This window comes from Geotrypetes seraphini, chromosome 3 (assembly GCF_902459505.1).
Source record: "Geotrypetes seraphini chromosome 3, aGeoSer1.1, whole genome shotgun sequence".
Lineage (NCBI taxonomy): Eukaryota > Metazoa > Chordata > Amphibia > Gymnophiona > Dermophiidae > Geotrypetes > Geotrypetes seraphini.
Genome location: NC_047086.1, coordinates 412,185,569 through 412,207,010, shown reverse-complemented (window position 1 = coordinate 412,207,010; position 21,442 = coordinate 412,185,569). Strand labels below are relative to the sequence as shown.

General features: G+C 43.0%; 1 protein-coding gene across 1 annotated transcript in view; it reads left to right on the top strand.

Annotated features, from left to right (window-relative positions):
* KLHDC3 (kelch domain containing 3) overlaps window positions 1–21,442 on the top strand; it is a 223,131-nt gene that overhangs the window by 17,435 nt on the left and 184,254 nt on the right. The window contains 1 exon segment of the mRNA XM_033937707.1: window positions 20,372–20,591. Within this exon segment, the coding sequence (XP_033793598.1) occupies window positions 20,432–20,591 (160 nt within the window). The 5' untranslated portion in view covers window positions 20,372–20,431.

The window sequence follows — 21,442 nt, the reverse complement described above, 5'->3', positions numbered from 1 at the left end:
GAAACGAAAAAAATTTGGACGTGTTTTTCGAAAATGTGTCCAAAGCTGTTTTTTTACTTTGGACGACTTGCGATTTAGACAAAAACGGACTTAGACGTTCCTTTCGATTATGCTCCTCTAAGTTTATATATCTTCTCAAAGAGATAAGTGTGAGGAGGGAGGGGCAAGGAGTAAAAATGAAAGTGAAATTTTTTTAGCAAAATATTCCACAACTCTTGGGAATTTTATGTGTATATAGCCTGAAGTTTATCATATTATTCTCTCATTAGAGGAGAAACCCTATAATGGCAGCAGGCCATAAAATAGATCCATTCTGGGAATATTTGAACAATACAAACATTAATCTGATTATAAATATTAAGATTATACCAGCAATAATGAGTCCTTCTGTAGAAAACCATGATTTAAATCGAGTCTTTATGACGAGTGATTTAAATCAAATTACTCGTTTGGAGTATTTTGGGCTGGGTTCCTGGGTGGGAGGGATGGGATGCTTCTGGGGGGAGGGCTATTTCTTCTTTTGGTTTTGGGTTCTTTGTATAATGTAAAACTTGATGGCATTGTTGTGTGGTACTGCTTTGTGTGTATATGGTCATCAATAAAAATAGTTTGAACATTAAATCAAATCCACCTTGTTCCTGGGTTTCTCCACCTGGTAATCATTGGGGCAGACTGGGCTTGAATAGAGAGCAGTGCTGCTCTTGGTAATATCTAGGATTGTAAGTTTTATACATTGAAGCTAGAGTTGATATTCCCACATCCCTTCTTGGAAAGATAGGGAAAAATACTTAAATACCTAAATGTAAACCGCTTTGAATAGAAGCAGTATAAAAAAATTTAAATAATAATTTGGTAATGGTGGTATTCAAGCACCTGTATTATATTGATCCTTGAGATTCTTATGTTGAGTGAAGCATTCCAGAGTGGGGCTAATCCAGAGAAGGCTGATTGGTGAATGTTGCATCATGTTATGTGTTTTGGACAGGGTAGAGCTAGAGATACTCTTTAGGAGGACCGTAGTGACCTTGAAGGTGTGTAGAGGGCGAATCATAGACATATCTCTCGTATAGTAGAATTAGAAAAGGTACAGAGAAGGGCGATGTGATAAAAGGGATGGGATGACTTCCCTATGAGGAAAGGCTAAAGCAGCTTGGAGAAGAGACAGTTCAGAGGTGATATGATAGAGGTCTATAAAATACTAAGTAGAGTAGAAAGGATAGATATGAATCTCTTGTTCATGCTTTCCAAAAATCCTAAGACTAGGGGGCATGCGATGAAGCTACTAAGTAGTACATTTAAACAAACCGAATAAAATATTTCTTGAACACAATGTGTAATTAAACTCTGGAATTTGTTGCCGGAGAATGTGGTGAAATCGGTTAGCTTAGCAGGGTTAAAAAAAGGTTTGGATAATTTCATAAAAGAGAAGTCCATAAGCCATTATTGAGATGTTTGGGGGAAATCCACTGCTTCTTCCTAGGATAAGCAGCATGAAATCTGTTTTACTACTTGGGACCTCGCTTGGCCACTGCTGGAAACAGTATGGCAATTCTTCTGTTGTTAAGATCAGACAGAGTTTTCTATTTAGCCCTGTATTGTACTAATAGCCAGTGGAGCTTTTGCAGCTGTTTTTGGATACTTAAGAGACTCAACTTTCTCTGTAATGACTCCAACTCTCCGGAACTCCCTCCCATTATATCTGCGAACAGAAAAATCCCTGAAGTCAATCTCTCCCTTAGTACAGGTGACGTCCCGTTGGACTGGAAAATGGCTAACGTCATTCCACTTCATAAGAAAGGCTCCAAGATGGAAACAGCAAACTACAGACCGGTGAGTCTCACATCAATAGTGAGCAAACTAATGGAAACTCTAATCAAATGCCAATTGGATACGATCATGAACGAGGAGAATCTACGTGATCCCCGTCAACATGGATTTACTAAGGGGAGATCCTGCCAATCCAACCTGATCGGCTTCTTTGACTGGGTGACGAGAAAGCTGGATGTTGGGGAGTCCCTGGACATCGTATACCTGGACTTCAGCAAAGCATTCGATAGCGTACCACACCGCAGATTGCTGAGCAAAATGAGTTCTATAGGATTGGGCGACACGCTGACGAAATGGATTGGGAACTGGCTTGAGGGTAGGCTTCAGAGGGTAATGGTGAATGGCACCCCCTCCGAAACGACGGAGGTGATCAGTGGAGTGCCACAGGGCTCCGTCCTGGGCCCGATCCTGTTCAACATCTACATAAGAGACTTGGCAGAAGGTCTCCGAGGTAAAATAACATTATTCGCTGATGACGCCAAACTAAGCAATGTAGTGGCCAAGAGTACAACAGACAAAAACTCAATGCCCGACAACATGATGCACAACCTACTACTACTGGAGCGCTGGTCTAGGTCCTGGCAACTCAGCTTCAATGCCAAAAAATGCAAAGTCATGCACCTGGGCAGCCATAATCCATGCAAGACTTACACCCTAAATGGCGAGATCCTAACAAGAACTAATGCAGAGCGTGACCTAGGGGTGATCGTCAGTGAGGACATGAAGGCTGCCAATCAAGTGGAGCAAGCTTCCTCCAAAGCAAGGCAAATCATAGGTTGCATACGCAGGAGTTTCGTCAGCCGTAAGCCTGAAGTCATTATGCCATTGTATAGATCCATGGTGAGACCACACCTGGAGTACTGTGTGCAATTTTGGAGGCCGCATTACCGAAAAGATGTGCTGAGACTAGAGTCGGTGCAGAGAATGGCAACCCGGATGATCGCTGGGCTCAAGGATCTCCCTTACGAGGAAAGGCTGGATAAGTTACAGCTCTACTCACTCGAGGAACGCAGAGAGAGGGGAGACATGATAGAGACGTTCAAGTATCTCACGGGTCGCATCGAAGTGGAAGAAGATATCTTCCTTCTCATGGGTCCCACGGCAACCAGGGGGCACCCGTGGAAAATCAGGGGAGGGAAACTGCACAGTGACACCAGGAAATTCTTTTTCACTGAGAGAGTGGTTGACCGCTGGAATAATCTTCCACTTCAGGTCACTGAGGCCAGCAGCGTGCCTGATTTTAAGGCCAAATGGGATAGATACGTGGGATCTATTCACTGAGTTAGGTGGGGAAGGGTCATTGCGGTGGGCAGACTGGATGGGCCGTGGCCCTTATCTGCCGTCTATTTCTATGTTTCTATGTTTCTATGAAGGCTTCTTATTTCAAAATGGCATTTGAACCTAGTTCCTAATAGTTTGTTACTTTGCAACTTTTGCCATGACTCGAGACTAGGGAGTCTTTATATTTGCAATATTTTCCCATAATTCTGACTAGGTAGTTAATTTCCTTGTAACTTTTTCATATTACTTGTGATCAGGGAGTCATTATCTTATGCTTTACTTTTAGTTTCCTTATTCTTTCTGTATCCTACCCTCTTATTTCTATCCTGTTTGTTTTTTGCCTTAAGATATTGTAAACCTTTCCTGCCCTTTTGTCCTTTTGTGTCTAGTTTGGTTAATTTGTTTGTGTATTCTTCCATTGTTATGTTTTTATTTTAATATTGCCCATTGTTTTTTATTTATTGTACACCACTTTGATTTGACTGTTTGTTAAAAATAAAATAATTGTAACTGCAGAAAACAGATAACCCCTATGCAAATATGGTACCACAAACTAAAAGTACGGATATATACAAATGAAACCCTAAGATACAAGGCACTGCATGCAGCACAAACCCAGAGAAATAGAAACAAATGCATTTCTTCCTGAACAGTGCAAACTATAGACAGCAGAAGTAAATTCTCAAAACTGACACAATTCAATCATTAAATTGAAAATAAAATCATTTCCCCTACCTTTGTTGTCTGGTGATTTTGTTTTTAAACCATCTTTTCCCAGTCTCTGGCTGCATTTCCTTCTGTTTGTGTATCCAGAACCACCTTATCCATTTGCTGTTTTTCTCTCCTTCAATTTCTGCCATACATAAGAACATAAGAATTGCCACTGCTGGGTCAGACCAGTGGTCCATCGTGCCCAGAAGTCTGCTCACACGGCGGCCCCCAGGTCAAAGACCAGTGCTCTAAATGAGTTCAGCCTTACCTGCGTATGTTCCAGTTTAGCAGGAACTTGTCCAACTTTGTCTTGAATCCCTGGAGGGTGTTTTCCCCTATAACAGACTCCGGAAGAGCGTTCCATTTTTCTATCACTCTCTGGGTGAAGAAGAACTTCCTTATGTCCATCTTTAGCATTAACTTTTAACATTCAACTTTCTTCCATTTTTCTGCTTTCTTCTCAAAATCTATCTACTTTCTATGTCTTCCCTTCCAATCTATCCATGTGTACCATCTTCTTCCTCTTTCTTCTCCCCTATTCCCATCTTTCAATAAGAAGCATTTCTTCTTATCTCTTCCCTGCAGCACCCACTGCTATGTACCATCTCCTTCTCTCCCCTTCCCCTCCATCCCTGTGCACCATCTCACCCCTCTCCCATGGTCAGATATCTCTGTCTTCCCCCTTCCCCCCCTCATATGGCATCATATGGAAACTCTAATCAAACACCAATTAGATAAGATCCTGGATGAGGAGAATCTACGGGATCCCCGACAACATGGATTTACTAAGGGGAGATCCTGCCAATCCAACCTGATCAGCTTCTTTGACTGGGTAACGGGGAAGCTGGATATTGGGGAATCCCTGGACATCGTGTACCTGGACTTTAGCAAAGCATTCGATAGTGTACCACACCGCAGGTTACTGAGCAAGATGAGTTCTATAGGATTAGGTAACACATTGACGAAATGGGTTGGGAGCTGGCTTGGAGGAAGGCTCCAAAGGGTGGTGGTGAACGGCACCCCCTCCGAAATGACGGAGGTGATTAGTGGAGTACCACAGGGCTCAGTCTTGGGCCCAATCCTATTCAACATCTTTATAAGAGACTTGGCAGAAGGGCTTCGAGGTAAAATAACATTATTCGCCGATGACGCCAAACTGAGTAATGTAGTGGGCAAATGCACAACAGACGAAGATTCAGTGCCCGACAACATGATGCACGACCTACTCCTACTGGAGCGATGGTCTAGGACATGGCAACTCAACTTCAATGCCAAAAAATGCAAAGTTATGCACCTGGGCAGCCAGAACCCATGCAAGTCTTATACCCTTAATGGCGAGATCCTAGCAAAAACGGTAGCAGAACGAGACTTGGGGGTAATCGTCATTGAGGACATGAAGTCTGCCAATCAAGTGGAGCAGGCTTCGTCCAAGGCAAGACAAATCATGGGCTGCATACGAAGGGGTTTCGTCAGTCGTAAGGCGGAAGTCATTATGCCATTGTATAGATCCATGGTGAGGCCCCACCTGGAATACTGTGTGCAATTCTGGAGGCCGCATTATCGCAAGGATGTGCTGAGACTGGAGTCGGTGCAAAGAATGGCCACCCGGATGGTCTCGGGACTCAAGGATCTACCATACGAAAAACGGCTTGACAAATTACAGCTATACTCGCTCGAGGAGCACAGAGAGAGGGGGGACATGATCGAGACGTTCAAGTATCTTACGGGCCGCATCGAGGCGGAGGAAGATATCTTCTTTTTCAAGGGTCCCATGACAACAAGAGGGCATCCGTTGAAAATCAGGGGCGGGAAACTACGAGGTGACACCAGGAAATTCTTTTTCACTGAAAGAGTGGTTGATCGCTGGAATAGTCTTCCACTACAGGTGATTGAGGCCAGCAGCGTGCCTGATTTTAAGGCCAAATGGGATCGGCACATGGGATCTATTCACAGGGCAAAGGTAGGGGAGGGACATTAAGGTGGGCAGACTAGATGGGCCGTGGGCCCTTATCTGCCGTCTATTTCTATGTTTCTATCTCCTCTCCTTCCCATAGCCTAGCATCTCTTTCTCCTTCCCTCCCTCTTCCCAAGGTGTAACATCTCTCTCCTTCTCTCCTTTCTACAGTCTGGCATCTCTCGCTCCCCTCATTCCCATTCAGGAATCTGACATCTCTCTCTTCTTTGAGTCATCTCTCCTCCCTCCCAATGTAACATTTTTTCCTCCCTCCTCTTCACCACTATCATGTCCAACAATTCTCCCTCTTTCTGCCTTTCCCCATGCATACTTTCTCGATTTCCCGCCCACTCCACACACCTATGTCCAAGAATTTTATTTTTCTCTTCCCTCACCCACCAGCAGCATCTCTATTTCCCTTCCTTCCTAACCCCCAGCCCATGAAGCCTCTGTCCTTCTCAACTCCCTCCCAGCCTGTGCAGCATGTCCTTCCCTTATTCCCAACTGCAGTCCTCCTTGCTCAGCTGGATCCTATGGTAAGACCTATCCTCAGTTCCCAATTCTCCCAAGTACCACTTCCCCGCTGCTGAAATTTAAAATCTTGGTCACTCTTCTTTGAACCTTTTCTAGTGCCGCTGTATCTTGAGATAAGGAGACCAGAATTGAATGCAATACTCCAGGTGATGTCGCACCATGGAGCGATACAGAGGCATTATAATATTCTTAGTCTTGTTAACCATCCCTTTTTTTAAATAATTCGTAGCATCTTGTTTGTTTTTTTGGCTACCGCCACATATTGGGTGGAAGGTTTCATCGTATTGTCTACAATGACACCCAGATCCCTTTATTGGGTGCTAACCCCCAAGGTGGACTTTAGCATCCGGTAATTGTGATTTCCCAATATACATTGTTTTGCATTTGTCCACATTAAATTTCATCTGCCACTTGGATGCCCAGTCTTCCAATTTCCTAAGGTCTACCTGTAATTTTTCACAATCCGCATGCGTTTTAACAACTTTGAACAGTTTTGTCATCTGCAAATTGAATCACCTAACTCGTTCCAATTTCCAGATCATTTATAAATAAATGGCACCAGTCCTAATACAAATGCCTGTGGCACTCCACTGTTTACTCTTCTCCATTGAGAAAAATGACCATTTAACCCTTCTCTCTGTTTTCTATCCAATAACCAATTCCTTATCCACAACTGAACTTTGCCACCTATCCCATGACTCTAATTTTCTCAGGAGTCTCTCATGAGTAACATTGTCAAAAGCTTTCTGAAAATCTAAATACACTACAGGCTCCTTTTACTAAGGTGCGCTAGCGGTTTTAGCGCGCACTACAATACCGCATGCACTAAACGCTAATGCCTCCATAGAGCTTGCGCTAGTATTTTTTGTTTAGTGCATAGTTAGCACGTGCTAAAAACGCTAGCGCACCAAGATCTCCCTTGGCTGAACCCATGCTGAGTCTGGCTCATTAAATCATGTTTGTCTACATGTTTCACAATTTTATTTTTTTATAATTGTTTCCGATATGAAACAAAACAGTGGACTAGGTCCTGGACTTTAGGAGTTAAAATGTCACAATTTATTGGTGTTTAAAACAAATCAATAACACAATAAAATCAAAATCCGACACATGCCAGCAAAATAAAAACATCAAAATTGTACTGTGTTTGAGGTAAACAGATCCCACACGGTCTGTGTTTCGGCAAAGAATTGTCTTCCTCAGGGGTCCTAGAAAATAATTAATAAGAATTACAACCACACAAAAAAAAAACCCCAATCAGAATTTTAATATAAACAATCCAATATAACAAAACCAAGAATGTTAAAGATGCAGTGGGTCAAAATATGTACATCCATAATCCTACATAAACTTACATAAAATATTAGTGTTTTAAAACAGCTGACTCCAAAAACTACTATGCTTTGGCTGTATGTTATAAATCATTGTGGCTATATCATAAAATGCCATATCTTAATACTGCAATAAAACCACAGAAGTACATGAGAAGTGCCACCACTACATGTAACATGGTCACTAACAAACAGGCAGCCAATAGAATCAAAATTTGCATACATTGCTGCAATGAAGCCTCAAAAAATTATTTTAACAGACATAAAAGCAGAAAAAATTGCATGCAATGCTACAATGAGGCCGCAAGAAATAGGACAGACATAAAAACAGTAAAGATCCCCACTGACCTTAAGACAATGAACAAGCATTCAGATAGACAGGGACAAACCTTAACACAGTAGGCTAGTGTTCAGACAGACGGTAGTGTGCTGGAACAGGCCTACAGGCATCAGATTGTATAACCTTGTAATGAAAAAAGAATAGAAAAATATATGCTCACTCTATACCAGAACAGATATGGTGGCTACTGCCAAAAGGAACTCTTATACAACAGATTGTGAGAAAATAAATTGTGTTCTGTGGGGGTCGGCAACCACAACATAGTGGAGGGGGCAATGGAAGAGTATATTAGTGATCTCCCGTATTCTTATTTAAGAAATGGTCAAAGCATAGTCATTTTTGGAGTCAGCTGTTTTAAAACACTAATATTTTATGTAGGATTATGGATGTACATATTTTGACCCACTGCATCTTTAACATTCTTGTTTTTGTTATATTGGATTGTTTATATTCAAATTCTGATTGGTTTTCTTTTTCTGCTTTTTTGTGTGGTTGTAATTCTTATTAATTATTTTCTAGGACTCCTGAGGAAGGCAATGCTTTGCCGAAACATGGACCATGTAGGGTCTGTTTACCTCAAACACAGTACAATTTTGATGTTTTTATTTTGCTGGCATCTGTTGGATTTTGATTTTATTGTGTTATTGATTTGTTTTGAACACCAATAAATTGTGACATTTTAACTCCTGGAGTCCAAGACCTGGTTCCTCTGTTTGTTTCATATCCATTGACTTTTGTGATGCCTAGGTCCTTTGCTGTGGAAGGTAGGACCGCCTTTGTGGCGCAGACCACCCCACAGTAAGAGCATAAGAACATAAGAATTGCCACTGCTGGGTCAGACCAGTGGTCCATCCTGCCCAGCAGTCCGCTCATGCGGCAGCCCTCAGGTCTTTCTTGTTTATAATTGTTTCCACCATTTTGTCCGGTACTGAAGTCAGGCTTACTGGACTGTAATTTCCCAGATCTCCCCTGAAACCCTTTTTAAAAATCGGTGTAACATTGGCCACCCTCCAATCATCAGGTACTACAGACGATTTTAGCAACAGGTTACAGATCACTAACAGCAGGTCAGCAATTTAATGTTTGAGTTCTTTTAGTACCTTGGGATGTATACTATCCGGTTCGGTGATTATCACTTTTTAACTTGTAGATTTGGCTTAGTACATCTTCCAGATTCACCGAGATTTCTTTTAGTTCCTCCGCATCATCACCCTTGAAAACCATTTCCTGTTCATAGTAACATAGTAAATGATGGCAGATAAAGATCCGAATGGTCCATCCAGTCTGCACAACCATACATGCTCCAAAAATTAATTTAATTTAAATGGTCCTTTTTCTTAGATATTTCTGGGCCAGAAACCCAAAGCCCTGCCCAGTAGTGTGCTTAGGTTCCATCTACTGGAGTCTCCATCAAAGCTCACTCCAGCCCATCTTAACCATCCCAGCCATCAAAACCCTCCCCAGCCTGTCTTCAACTGAATGTCCATATATGGGACACAGGCAGTGCAAACCTGCCCAATACTGGCTTTAGTTCTTTCAATGTATACCCATTATTTTCTAATTAGAGATCCTTTTTGTTCATCTCATGCTTGTTTGAACTCTGTCACCGTTTTCCTCTCCACCACCTCCCTCAAGAGCGCATTCCACGCATCAACCACCCTCTTCGTAAAGAAGAATTCCCTAATATTACTCTTGAATCTTCCACCCTCAACCTCAAATTATGCCCTCTGGTTTTTACCATTTTCCTTTCTCTGGAATAGATTTTGTTCTATGTTAATATCTTTTAAGTTTTTGAACGTCTGAATCATATCTCCCCTGTCCCTCCTATACATATTCAGGGCTTGCAGTCTGTCTTCATACGTCTTCTGGCACAAACCTCCTACCATTTTCGTCGCTTTCCTCTGGACTGCTTCAAGTCTTTTTATGTCCTTTGCCAGATACGGTCTCCAAAATTGAACACAATACTCCAAGTAGATCTCTTACATCTTCTTTTGTAAATAATTCATTCAGTCTCTCCGCTATATCCTTATCCTCCCTGAGCACCCCTTTCGCTCTTTGGTCATCCAGTGGTCCCACAGATTCCCTCACAGGTTTTCAGCTTCTGATGTACCTAAAGAAATTGTTATGAGTTTTTGCCTCTTTGGCAAGTTTCTCTTCATATTTTTTCTTAGCTGTCTTTATGAATGCTTTGCATCTGACATAAGAACATAAGAATTGCCGCTGCTGGGTCAGACCATTGGTCCATCGTGCCCAGCAGTCCGCTCACGCAGCGGTTCTCTGGTCAAAGATCAGTTCCTTAACTGAGACTAGCCCTACCTGCGCACATTCCGGTTCAGCAGGAACTTGTCTAACTTTGTCTTGAATCCCTGGAGGGTGTTTTCCCCCTATAACTTGCCAGTGCTTGTGTTTCTTCTTATTTTCTTTATTCGGATCCTTTTTCCATTCTTTAAAGGATGATTTTTTTGGCTCTAATAGCCTCTTTCACGTCACCTTTTAATCACGCCGGCTCTCGTTTTCTCTTCTTTCCACCTTTGCTGATATGTGGAATACATCTGGTCTGGGCTTCCATGATGGTATTTTTAAATAACATCCTTGCCTGGTTTACAGTCCTAACCTTTGCAACTAATCCTTTTAGCTTCTTTTTAAACATTTTCCTCATTTTATCATAGTCGCCCTTTCAAAAATTAAACGCCTCTACAGTAGATTTCTTTTGCAACATTACTCCTGGTGTCAGCTCAAATTTTATCACTATTTCCCAGTGAACCCAACACAGTTAACTCCTGTACTATGTCTTGCATTCCACTAAGGATCAAATCTAAAATAGCTCCCTCTCTTGTCAGTTCCCGGACCAGTTGCTCCAAGAAGCAGTCATTTATGACGTCTAGGAATTTTACCTCCTTAGCACTCCCTGATGTAACATTAAGCCAGTCAGTGTGCTGGGCTTTCTTGTTCACTACACTTGAGCATATGGGTTTTGGGGGCCCATTTCTAACAGCTGTAAGGGCTTTGTATTCTGGACCTCTGGCCTACATACTGATAAATGGAATGCGCAAGGCCCTTTTTGCAATCACTAGGGGTACGCAGCAGGGGTGTCCGTTATCTCCTTTGTTGTTTGTAATATCTTTGGAATCCCTGTTGTGGACCCTGTTGGCAGATGCTCGCATTACCAGGGTGGATGATCATCCCCTTCGAGTGAAGGTCATGGTATATGCAGATGAACTCATGATTCTCTTAACCCAACCTACCACTTGCTTACCTGTGTTGTTGGATGTCACTGCTGTTTATGGTACTCTGTCAGGTTTCTCTCTTAAATGTTTTCAAATCTAAGGCTTTGCCTTTGCTGCTGGAGGTTAAAAATCGCTGGGTGGGACCGTTTCCATTGTAGTGGGAGACTGTAGCAGTGAAATATCTGGGCGTTCAGATTCCTGTTAATTTATCTGTACTGTATAATGTGAATGTGTCTAGTTTAATGTCTGAGACCAATGTTAAACTGCAGTAATAGAGAGCTTACCCGCTGTCCATTTTGGGCCGAGTTCACTTATTTAGCATGATTCTGGTGCCAAAATGGCTTTATATATTTCAATTGCTTCCCTTATTCTTTAAAGTGAAGAATGAGAAGAAACAGTATTCTCTCCTGCAGACATACCTGTGGCAGGGTAAGTGGGCACATCTTCCCATTCACATTGTACAGACACCTAGGCGCTTTGAGGGCCTGGATCTGTTGAATGTCAGGTACCTAACGGTTGCATGTATTATGAGACATATTAATGACTGGTACAGATCTTCTCAAGACTTTTTGGCGACTACTGTGGAATTGTCCTTGATGGGCACCTGGCACTTAAGCTGTTATTAACATAAGATGGGTCTTTGCTTGCCTGTTATATTTCGGCAATCTGGCATCATCCCTGCTGTACAGAGTAGAAACTGTCCTCATAAACCTCAAGTTGTGAAGTTGTCGGTACTTCCAGCATGTTAATAAACTCCTCTGCAAGGGTCACAGAATCAAAAACATGCCATTTTCCTTCATGCTGAATCTTCAAAAGTGCAGGGTAGAGAAACAGAAAACGGCACTTCTGTTCCACCAACTTTGAGCACATAGGATAAAAAACTTTTAATTTGTCAGTCAAAGCTGCCAAATAGTCCTGGCTGATCCGGATGGGAACAGAATCATAGTGTAGGGGCTCCTTGCTCAATCGATAGTCCTGAAGGAGTTCAACTTTGTGGCGGTAGTTATACAGTTTGCCGATAACCACTCATGGACGCTGATCTTTTCCTCTACGAGGCCCCACTCTGTGCATGCGTTCAAATCTAGCTGGGCCTAGAGAGGAAGGCATGGGCAGCTCACTAGCGATCCAAGACTGTACCACTGAAAGGAGGACCGAGTCCACGATGGTTTCAGGAAAGCCCATAAATCATAAATTTCCTCGGTGGGATCTGTTCTCTAGATCAGTGATTCCCAACCCTGTCCTGGAGGAACACCAGGCCAATCGGGTTTTCAGGCTAGCCCTAATGAATATGCATGAGAGAGATTTGCATATGATGGAAGTGATAGGCATGCAAATTTGCTTCATGCATATTCATTAGGGCTAGCCTGAAAACCCAATTGGCCTGGTGTTCCTCCAGGACAGGGTTGGGAACCACTGCTCTAGATCCTCCAGCTTTTCTTGGTGACTGTGCAACTGAGTTTTAATGAGCTCCACCTCAGCTTCCATGACATGCGCACCATCCTCCACCGTAGATACTCTATTTTCAAGTTCCGAACCCTCATGGAGTTATCTTCCAAAAGGGACTAATTTGGTCAACTGAGTCGAGAGCTGCTCCATACTGGGACTCAGAGCCTGTGATATCAGCTGTTTTAATTCCGCCAAGGTCTCGGCCGTAAACTGTGTAGGCTCACCACGGAGCAGATCCGCCATTTTCTCCTTGCCGATTTTCACTTTGTCCCGATCTTTTTTTCACCGTTTTCGTAGACATCATTAGGGTGTTTTTAGCTAAAAATCTGTCCATAAAGTGTCCAACAAATATGAGCTCCAAGAAGCTGATAGTAGAACTCGAATTCCCACTTTTGTGAGGGGATGAAGTTCCGGAGATGGCAAGTCAAGCTGCTTACCTGCTCACGGCATAAGAACATAAGAACATAAGAAGCGCCATCTCCGGATCAGACCTTCGGTCCATCAAGTCCGGCGATCCGCACACGCGGAGGCCCTGCTAGGTATACACCTGGCTTATTTTATATCCATACCTCAGTACACCGGAAAGAAACGGATAGGAATACTTTCCTAGAATTTTCCAGCTCTCACCCTCAACATTTAAAAGAAAGTTTGCCTAATTCGCAGTTTTTGCGCTATCGGAGATTATGTTCAACCAAACATGAATTTAAAGAACAAGCGCATATTTTAGGTAAAAAATTAGCAGATCGTGGGTATCCTGAGCAATGTATTAAAACATCTTATACTAGAGCACTGAACAACCATAGAGAATATTTACTACGATACACGGAACCTGAATCAGAACAAGATCAACTAGTCTGTGTGTTACACCATTCTCAACAAGCAAGAAAATTTGGGAAAGTTATTAAAAAATACTGGAATTGCTTAGCTGTTCACCCCTGTTTTAGGGATATTAAAGTACTGACAGCTTACTCTCGTAATAAAAATTTTCAAGAAACTATTTGTCCAACGAGTAGAGGAACCCTAGATCCACCTATGGTTACTAATGGTGATGAGAGAGTTGGTCATGTTCAATGTGGACATTGTTCAATATGTCAGATCACGTTAAATTGTGATCATTTTATTAACCCAGTAGATCAGAAAATGTACAAACTTAAAACATCTACAACGTGCGATTCCAAAGGTGTCATTTATGCAATTCAATGCCCTTGTAAGAAAATTTATATAGGACAAACCTCTCGTTTATTTAAGACCCGTGTGATCGAACATAGATCCTGCTTAAGCTGTAAAAAAACTGAGGCACCAATGGTACAACATTGCTTAGACCACAATCATTCGTTTACCGATATGCAATGTTGGATTATTGAAAAGTTATCTCCTTGGAAAAAAGGTGGTGATTTTCATACATTCCTTCGACAACGTGAACAAAAATGGGTGTTTAAATTAAAATCATACACACCCACAGGTTTAAATACTAGAATTGAATGGCGTGCCTTTTTTTGAAATGAAATTGTTTTTCTTCAGAAGTTACGCCCCTTTAAGAGGATTGGTTCAAAAATCAGTATGACCCTCCTTTTAAACCCTGCCTAGAACGCCGGGCAGCCATTTCTTTTTAGAGAATCTGTGAAGCGGTAGCTCGATATTTCTATGTAAGTAACTGTGAATTACTTTTTTATTGCATTGAAATATTTTGAAAAATATTTATATGGTGATATTGTATCTTTTTAGAGACCTCCCCTGATGCAGCGTTCTTTTAGCGAAACAGGGCCTGTCGGGAGTCTTATATATATATCCTTTCCCATGTTTGCAAGAAAGTCAACGTGGTGGAATATCAATTGAACTGTTTGGATTCAGTTCCCACCTGGAGGACAGTGAATCAAAGAGATAAGTGATTTTTGATATTCTGGACTGCAGATTAACAGTTTTTCAGATATAATCTTATAAAGGAGTTTTTTGACCAGGGATGTTTTTTCCTATGCTGCCTATAGCTGAACGTGGCTGACATAGAGGTCCTCCAGGTGAACGTTTTTCTTTCCCTGGAAGAAACTGAGGTCTTTTCTCCTTTTATAAATTTATACTTATCTCACATTTCACTCCTCTGTAGTAGTGGATACATATTGGAATAATTTTTTGTGTGAAGATTTATTTTATATCCAACCATATCTTTATATGCCTCTCTCAAGGAGATATGCATCTAGTTTGCTTTTGAAGCCTAGGACTGTCGATTCCGCAATAATCTCCCCTGGGAGAGTATTCCAGATGTCAACCACTCTCTGTGTGAAGCAGAACTTCCTGATATTAGTCCTGAACTTGCCCCCCCTTAGCTTCATTTCATGTCCTCTTATCCGTGTCAAATTGGACAATGTAAATAATCTTCTCTGCTCTATTTTGTCGATTCCTTTCAGTATTTTGAAGGTCTCGATCATATCCCCACGCAGTCTCCTTTTCTCAAGGAAGAACAATCCCAGTGTTTTAAGTCGATCCTCATATTCCAGTTTCTCCATACCCTTCACTAGTTTAGTTGCTCATCTCTGCACCCTCTCCAGCAGTTTTATATCCTTCTTTAGGTAGGGAGACCAATGTTGGACGCAGTATTCCAAATGGGGTCTGACCATTGCCCTATAAAGCGGCATTATAACTTTCTCCGATCTACTCGAGATTCCTTTCTTTATCATGCCCAACATTCTATTTGCCTTATTTGCCGCTGCCGCGCATTGTGCCGACGGCTTCAGGGTCCTATCTATCAGTACACCCAGATCCCTTTCCTGTTCACTTTTTCCCAGAGTTGCACCTGACATTCTGTACTCGTATTCCTTATTTTTACTGCCTAAATGCATTACCTTGCATTTCTCCACGTTGAACTTCATCTGCCATTTCTCCGCCCATTTTTCTAACTGACACAAATCGCTCTGGAGTTCCTCACTGTCCTCCTGCGATCTGATTGCCCGGCAGAGTTTTGTGTCGTCTGCAAACTTGATGATCTCACTGGATGTTCCGTTTTCCCGGTCATTGATATAAATATTAAAAAGGATCGGCCCAAGTACCGAGCCCTGGGGTACACCACTAGTCACTTTCTCCCAGTCTGAGAACTTCCCATTTATGCCTACTCTCTGCTTCCTGTTTTCCAGCCATTTGCCTATCCATCTTTGTATATCTCCCTCTATGCCATGGCTTTGTAGTTTCCTGAGAAGTCTTTTGTGTGGAACTTTGTCAAATGCTTTCTGGAAGTCCAAGTATATTATGTCCACCGGCTTTCCACTATCAATTTGCTTGTTCACGGTCTCAAAGAATTGGAGTAAATTCGTCAAACACGATTTCCCTTTCCTGAATCCATGTTGACTGGGTTTCATCAAGTCGTGTGTGTCCAAGTGCTGAACTATGCTATCCTTGATCAGTGATTCAATCATCTTGCCGGGGACAGACGTAAGACTCACAGGTCTATAGTTGCCCGGTTCTCCTCTCGATCCTTTTTTGAAAATTGGCGTGACGTTCGCTTTCCTCCAGTCGTCTGGTATCTGACCAGTTCTGATTGACAGGTTTGCAAGTTTTTGCAATAACTCTCCGATTTCAACCTTCAATTCCTTCAAGACTCTCGGGTGAATTTCATCCGGTCCAGGGGATTTGTCACTTTTAAGTTTGTCGATCTGGTAGTATATCTGATCTAAGTTCACTTCAACTGTGGTGAGGCTGTCCTCTATTTCTCCTGTAAACAGTTTCTCCGCTTCAGGTATTGTTGAGGTGTCCTCCTTCGTAAAGACGGACGCAAAGAAGGAATTTAGTTTGTCTGCGATTTGTTTATCTTCCTTGATGTACCCTTTTCTTCCCTTGTCGTCCAGGGGTCCCACTGCCTCTTTTGCAGGTTTTTTCCCTTTCACGTATCTAAAGAAGGGCTTGAAGTTTTTGGCCTCCTGGGCTATTTTTTCCTCATAGTCCTGTTTTGCATCCCTCACCGCCTTGTGACATTTCTTCTGTTCATCTTTATGTTTGTTCCAGGCTTCGGTTGTCTTCATGCATTTCCATTTTTTGAAAGAGTCCTTCTTTTACCTGTATGGTAAGCCATGCCCGTTCTCCTTTGCCTTTAGTTCTCCGATCTTTGGAAATCCTTGGAATGTAGAGATCTTGTGCTTCTGCAATAGTATTTTTCAATAGGCACCATGCCTGATCTACTGTTTCAAGTTTGTCCACCATCTTCTCGAGTCGTTTTGTTACCATGGCTCTCATGCAATCGTATTTACCCTTTTTAAAGTTTAAGGTGGTGGTTAAGGTTTTGGCATGTTTCCCTTTCCCGATGTCAAGTTTAAAGTTGATTACATTGTGATCACTCGTTCCCAGTGGAACCATGACTTCTACTTCTGTTATCGGTCCGGTGAGACCATTTAGGACCAAGTCCAAGGTGGCGTCGCCTCTTGTCGGCTCGTTTAGTCGGCTCCAGGAAGCAATCCCCTAGTACCTCCAGGAACTTGGCCTCCTTGCCGCAGTTGGAGGCTCCTAGTTTCCAGTCTATTCCTGGGAAATTGAAGTCTCCCAATATAACTACATTGCCTGTCTTGCATACTTGTTTGATTTCCTCCATCATTTCTGAGTCAGTGACCTCCGCCTGTCCTGGGGGACGATAGTAAAGGCCAATTTTTGTATCTGCGCCATTGTGACCAGGAATTTTGATCCAGAGGGACTCCAGCTTCTCTTTCCTGTCTGTTGCAATCATTCCAACAGAATCTATTCCTTCCTTAACATATAGGGCAATACCTCCACCTTTCTGCCCTTCTCGATCCCTTCTATATAGTTTGTATCCCTGTAGTACTGTGTCCTATTTGTTTTCTTCATTCCACCATGTTTCTGTTATGCCAATGATATCCATGTTCTCATGTCTTGCTATCGTCTCTAGTTCTCCCATTTTGTTTCCTAGACTTCTAGCATTTGTATACATACATCTAAGTTCCCTTCGTGTTACCTTTTTGGACCTTCTACTCTTGGCTGTCCTTACAGTTTCATTTACGGTATCCTTTACTGCTCCTGTGTTATCTCCCATGTTTGCTGTGTGGTCATCCCCTCCTGTGTCTGAGTTGTCCCTTCCTGCTTGTTCTCCTTTGTTGGCTGTGAGGTCGACCTCTCTTGTGTATGAGTAGTAGTCCTTTGTTCCTACGTCGGGGCATCCTGTTGTCCGTGCCATCGACCGGTGGTCGACTGTCGGCTTTCCCCTGTCCTTCAGTTTAAAGCCTTCTCTATTGCTTTCTTCATGTTGCCTGCCAAAACTCTTGCTCCTTCCTTGTTGAGGTGTAGTCCATCCCTTCTGTAGTACTTGCTTTTTCCCCAGAACGCCGTCCAGTTGCGCACGAAGTCGAAGCCTTCGTCTTCGCACCATCGTCTCATCCAGGCGTTGATCACTTGCAATTCCCCTTGTCTCTTTCCATCTGCTCTTGGTACAGGGAGGATTTCAGAGAAGGCCACCTTCACCTCCCTGATCTTCAGTTGTCTTCCGAGTGAGCGGAGCTGGCCCTTCATCTCTTCCCTGTCATACTTCCGCCCGCTCACATCATTTGTTCCCACGTGGATAAGCACAGCGGTGTCCACTCCCCGTGCGCCATCTATGATCCTGGAGATCCTGTTGGTCACATCCTTTACTCTTGCTCCAGGCAGACAGGTGACGACTCTGTCCTCTCTTCCTCCTGCGGTGTGGCTGTCCACGTGTCGTATAATGGAGTCACCTACGATGATCCCCATCTTCTTTATTCGGGAGTTCCTTGGGGGGCGTAGGTCCACGTCCTTGGAGTAGGGCCTGTCATCTTCCTCCAATGATACTCTTGAAATTGTTTCCTGTTCTTTGGGTGGGGGGACATCTTCCTGTGCTCTCACTATTCCTCCTGGTGTGCGGTTGTCTCCTACCTCGTTTTCGTTTTCTTCTGTGTTTGCATGGGTGTCTTCTCTCCTCACTTGGGTTTCCTGAGTACAGTTTTCCAGCCCTGGGATCTCTACGTGGTGCTGATGGGCTTCCTCTATGAACATTTCTAGATCCTTGACCTCGTCGTTTGGGCTGTGCTCCACTAGAATCTTCTCCTGTGCTCGGATTCTGTCTTCGAGTTCCATCACTGTTCCCTCCAATAGTCTTACCTGACATTTCAAGTTATCCATCTCCATGCATCGATCGCAAATGTATGCCTGGATCCCCGAAGGGAGGTAGTCATACATATTGCAGTCGATACAGAAGACAGGAAAGCTCATCTTCTGACTTCCTTGGGCTTCCATTTCGTGCGTCACTCGTGGGTTGTCTGAGTGATTTGTTGTGACCTACTGCTGCTCTTTTTCCTACTGATCCTACCTCCCCCTTACCTTCTGACTTCCTGACTGCAGTCTTCCTATTTGAGTGAGTCTGTCTGTGCCTTTGTGTGCTTGTGTCCCTTGCCTGCTGCTTCCTTGTGTTTCTTGCCTTGTTGTCTCTCTCGTGTGTGCTGTCTCTGCTCTACCTCACCTTGATTGTATGTGCGGGTTGGTTTCTTTTGTGTCTGTCTCTTCCTTATCTTCTGTGCTTGTCGGTTCCTTACCGGTCTGTTCTCCTCTGGTGTTCTTGAGAGTAGCGCTCGTCCCTTGCAAGGCCCTTCGCAAAGGCGCTCTCGCTAAGGCGAGCGCCTTTACCGCGCGCCTTCGCCGCGCGCCGAACGGCTGGGCGCCGTTGGCTCCTCCCCTTTTCAAGGGGGAGTCCGGCGCTGCCTGTGACGCGTGGGGGGGGGGGCGGAGCGAACTCTCGCCGCTACCCCGAGCCTACTGTCCTCCTGCTTTCTTCGGTGCTCGGCACCAATGCTGCCTGTCTCCTCTGCTTCCTGCTCTCCTTCTCTCCTCTCTCTTCGGCACCGCCTCTCTCTTCGGCATCATGTGATCTCTCCACTTTAATGTTCCCACTAGGTTGGAAAAGCCTGTGGAGAGATCCTCTAAGTTATGTTTAAATCTGTTTTATTAATTTGAAGAAATACACCAACAAAAACTTCAATCCAGAACATGAATACAAAACAACCCCCCCTCGCCCACCCCCCTACCCACCCATCCAAGGGAACAGCCACACCAGGGTCCCTCACATCATGAACATTAGCAAGCCATATGGGTTAGTTCAGTAGTCTACTGCGCACAGTAGGTGACAAAGTTGAACAAAAAGGTATCCAGCACCGGATATAAAGGGAGCCTCAGTTAGAGTCCATATCAGCTACCATCTGATCCTCTAAGTTAATATCATCATTGTCATGTATCTTCTTATGTTGGGTTTGTTTCCTGGCTGATGGTTGATTTGTTGTGTAGGCTTGGTTGAATGTGATCAAATGGTGATCAGACCAGGGTACTGGATTGGTGGTGCAGTCGGGAGTTCCTGTGGTGAGCAGGATTTGCTTGTGTGGACAATCCGTGGAGGTCGTTGCTGATAGTGTCCAAATGATTGGAAAATTGAAATCTCATAGGATGAGAGATGGGGGAGGGGTCTCAGGACTTTAGAAGAAACTTTGTTCCTGTGCTAGAAGGTATGTGTGTCCAGTTAGAAAATATACATGATTGAGAACATGGTGTATAGAACACAGGGGTGCACTATAGCAGAACAGTTGAATGAGAAGGCAACAGAGAAACAATGCATTTAGCAGACAATATAATAGTGCAATTGAGATACAGAACAAATATATTTATCAAGCAAATAATAGAAGGAGTAGAATTTGCTTCTGAATATTTCACCCTGCCCTCTTTCTTGCAGTTAAACATGGCAATGGGACTGTGATAGCGGATTTTGGTGTACGCAGTGTGCCAAGGGTGGATGGGAATGTTGCGGTGGAGTGTGCACTTGGAAGGAGGTCCACGGAGAGTCAATCATGCTGCTGTGGCTGTTGGACACAAGATTTATTCCTTTGGAGGCTATTGCTCTGGAGAAGATTATGAGACATTACGACAGATAGATGTGCACATATTTAATGCAGGTGAGTGTTTGCCAAGAGGCCTTTTCATTTGCATTGATGGGTTTCCTCTTTTGTTTTGATCAAATTCATGTTTTTTAGATTTGATCTTCAGCATACGATCTAGAAGAGAATTAGGATTGGGAGCCTGACACAGTTACTGATTTCATTTTAAATGTACAGTATTACTTATAAGTCAGCCCTTTCTAGTGACTAGTTGATGGAGAAGAGGGGTGGGGAATGGGGGATCCTATGAACTTCAGTTATTTCAGAAGGGATATAGTTGAGCTCATTTTCAAAGCACTTAGACACACAGGGCTCCTTTTACTAAGGTGCGCTAGCGTTTTTAGCGCACACAGGAAATTACCACGCGCTACGATTCTAGAACTAACGCCAACTCAATATTCACGCGTTAAGCCCTAACGCGGCTTAGTAAAAGGAGCCCATAGTAATTTCTGGTATTTTATGAATCTAGGTGCTTTGAAAATGAGCCTCATAATTTTACACACACAGTTTTGCATTTTTAAAATGTCTTTATCCTGTTTTGTTTCTATTTTTTTGTAATCTGCCTTTTAATTTTTTCAGAGAGAAAAGCAAGATATGAACATGATTTTACCTTAAAGTATAGCAAAACATAATAGAAAAAAAATTGACATTAAATAGCCTGCCCCTATGTTTCTACATGGTGGTTTTGTCTTGTCTCATTTTTACTGTTTCCCACCATGGATCCTTCTGGCTACTTCATCATTGATCACTCCTCCGACTTCTGTCCTGAATTATTTATGTATTTATTTGCATTTCTATCCCGTCCTCCCAGATGAACCCAGAATGGATTACAAGTTTACATACACAGTAGAAGGGTTAGCAACAAGGTT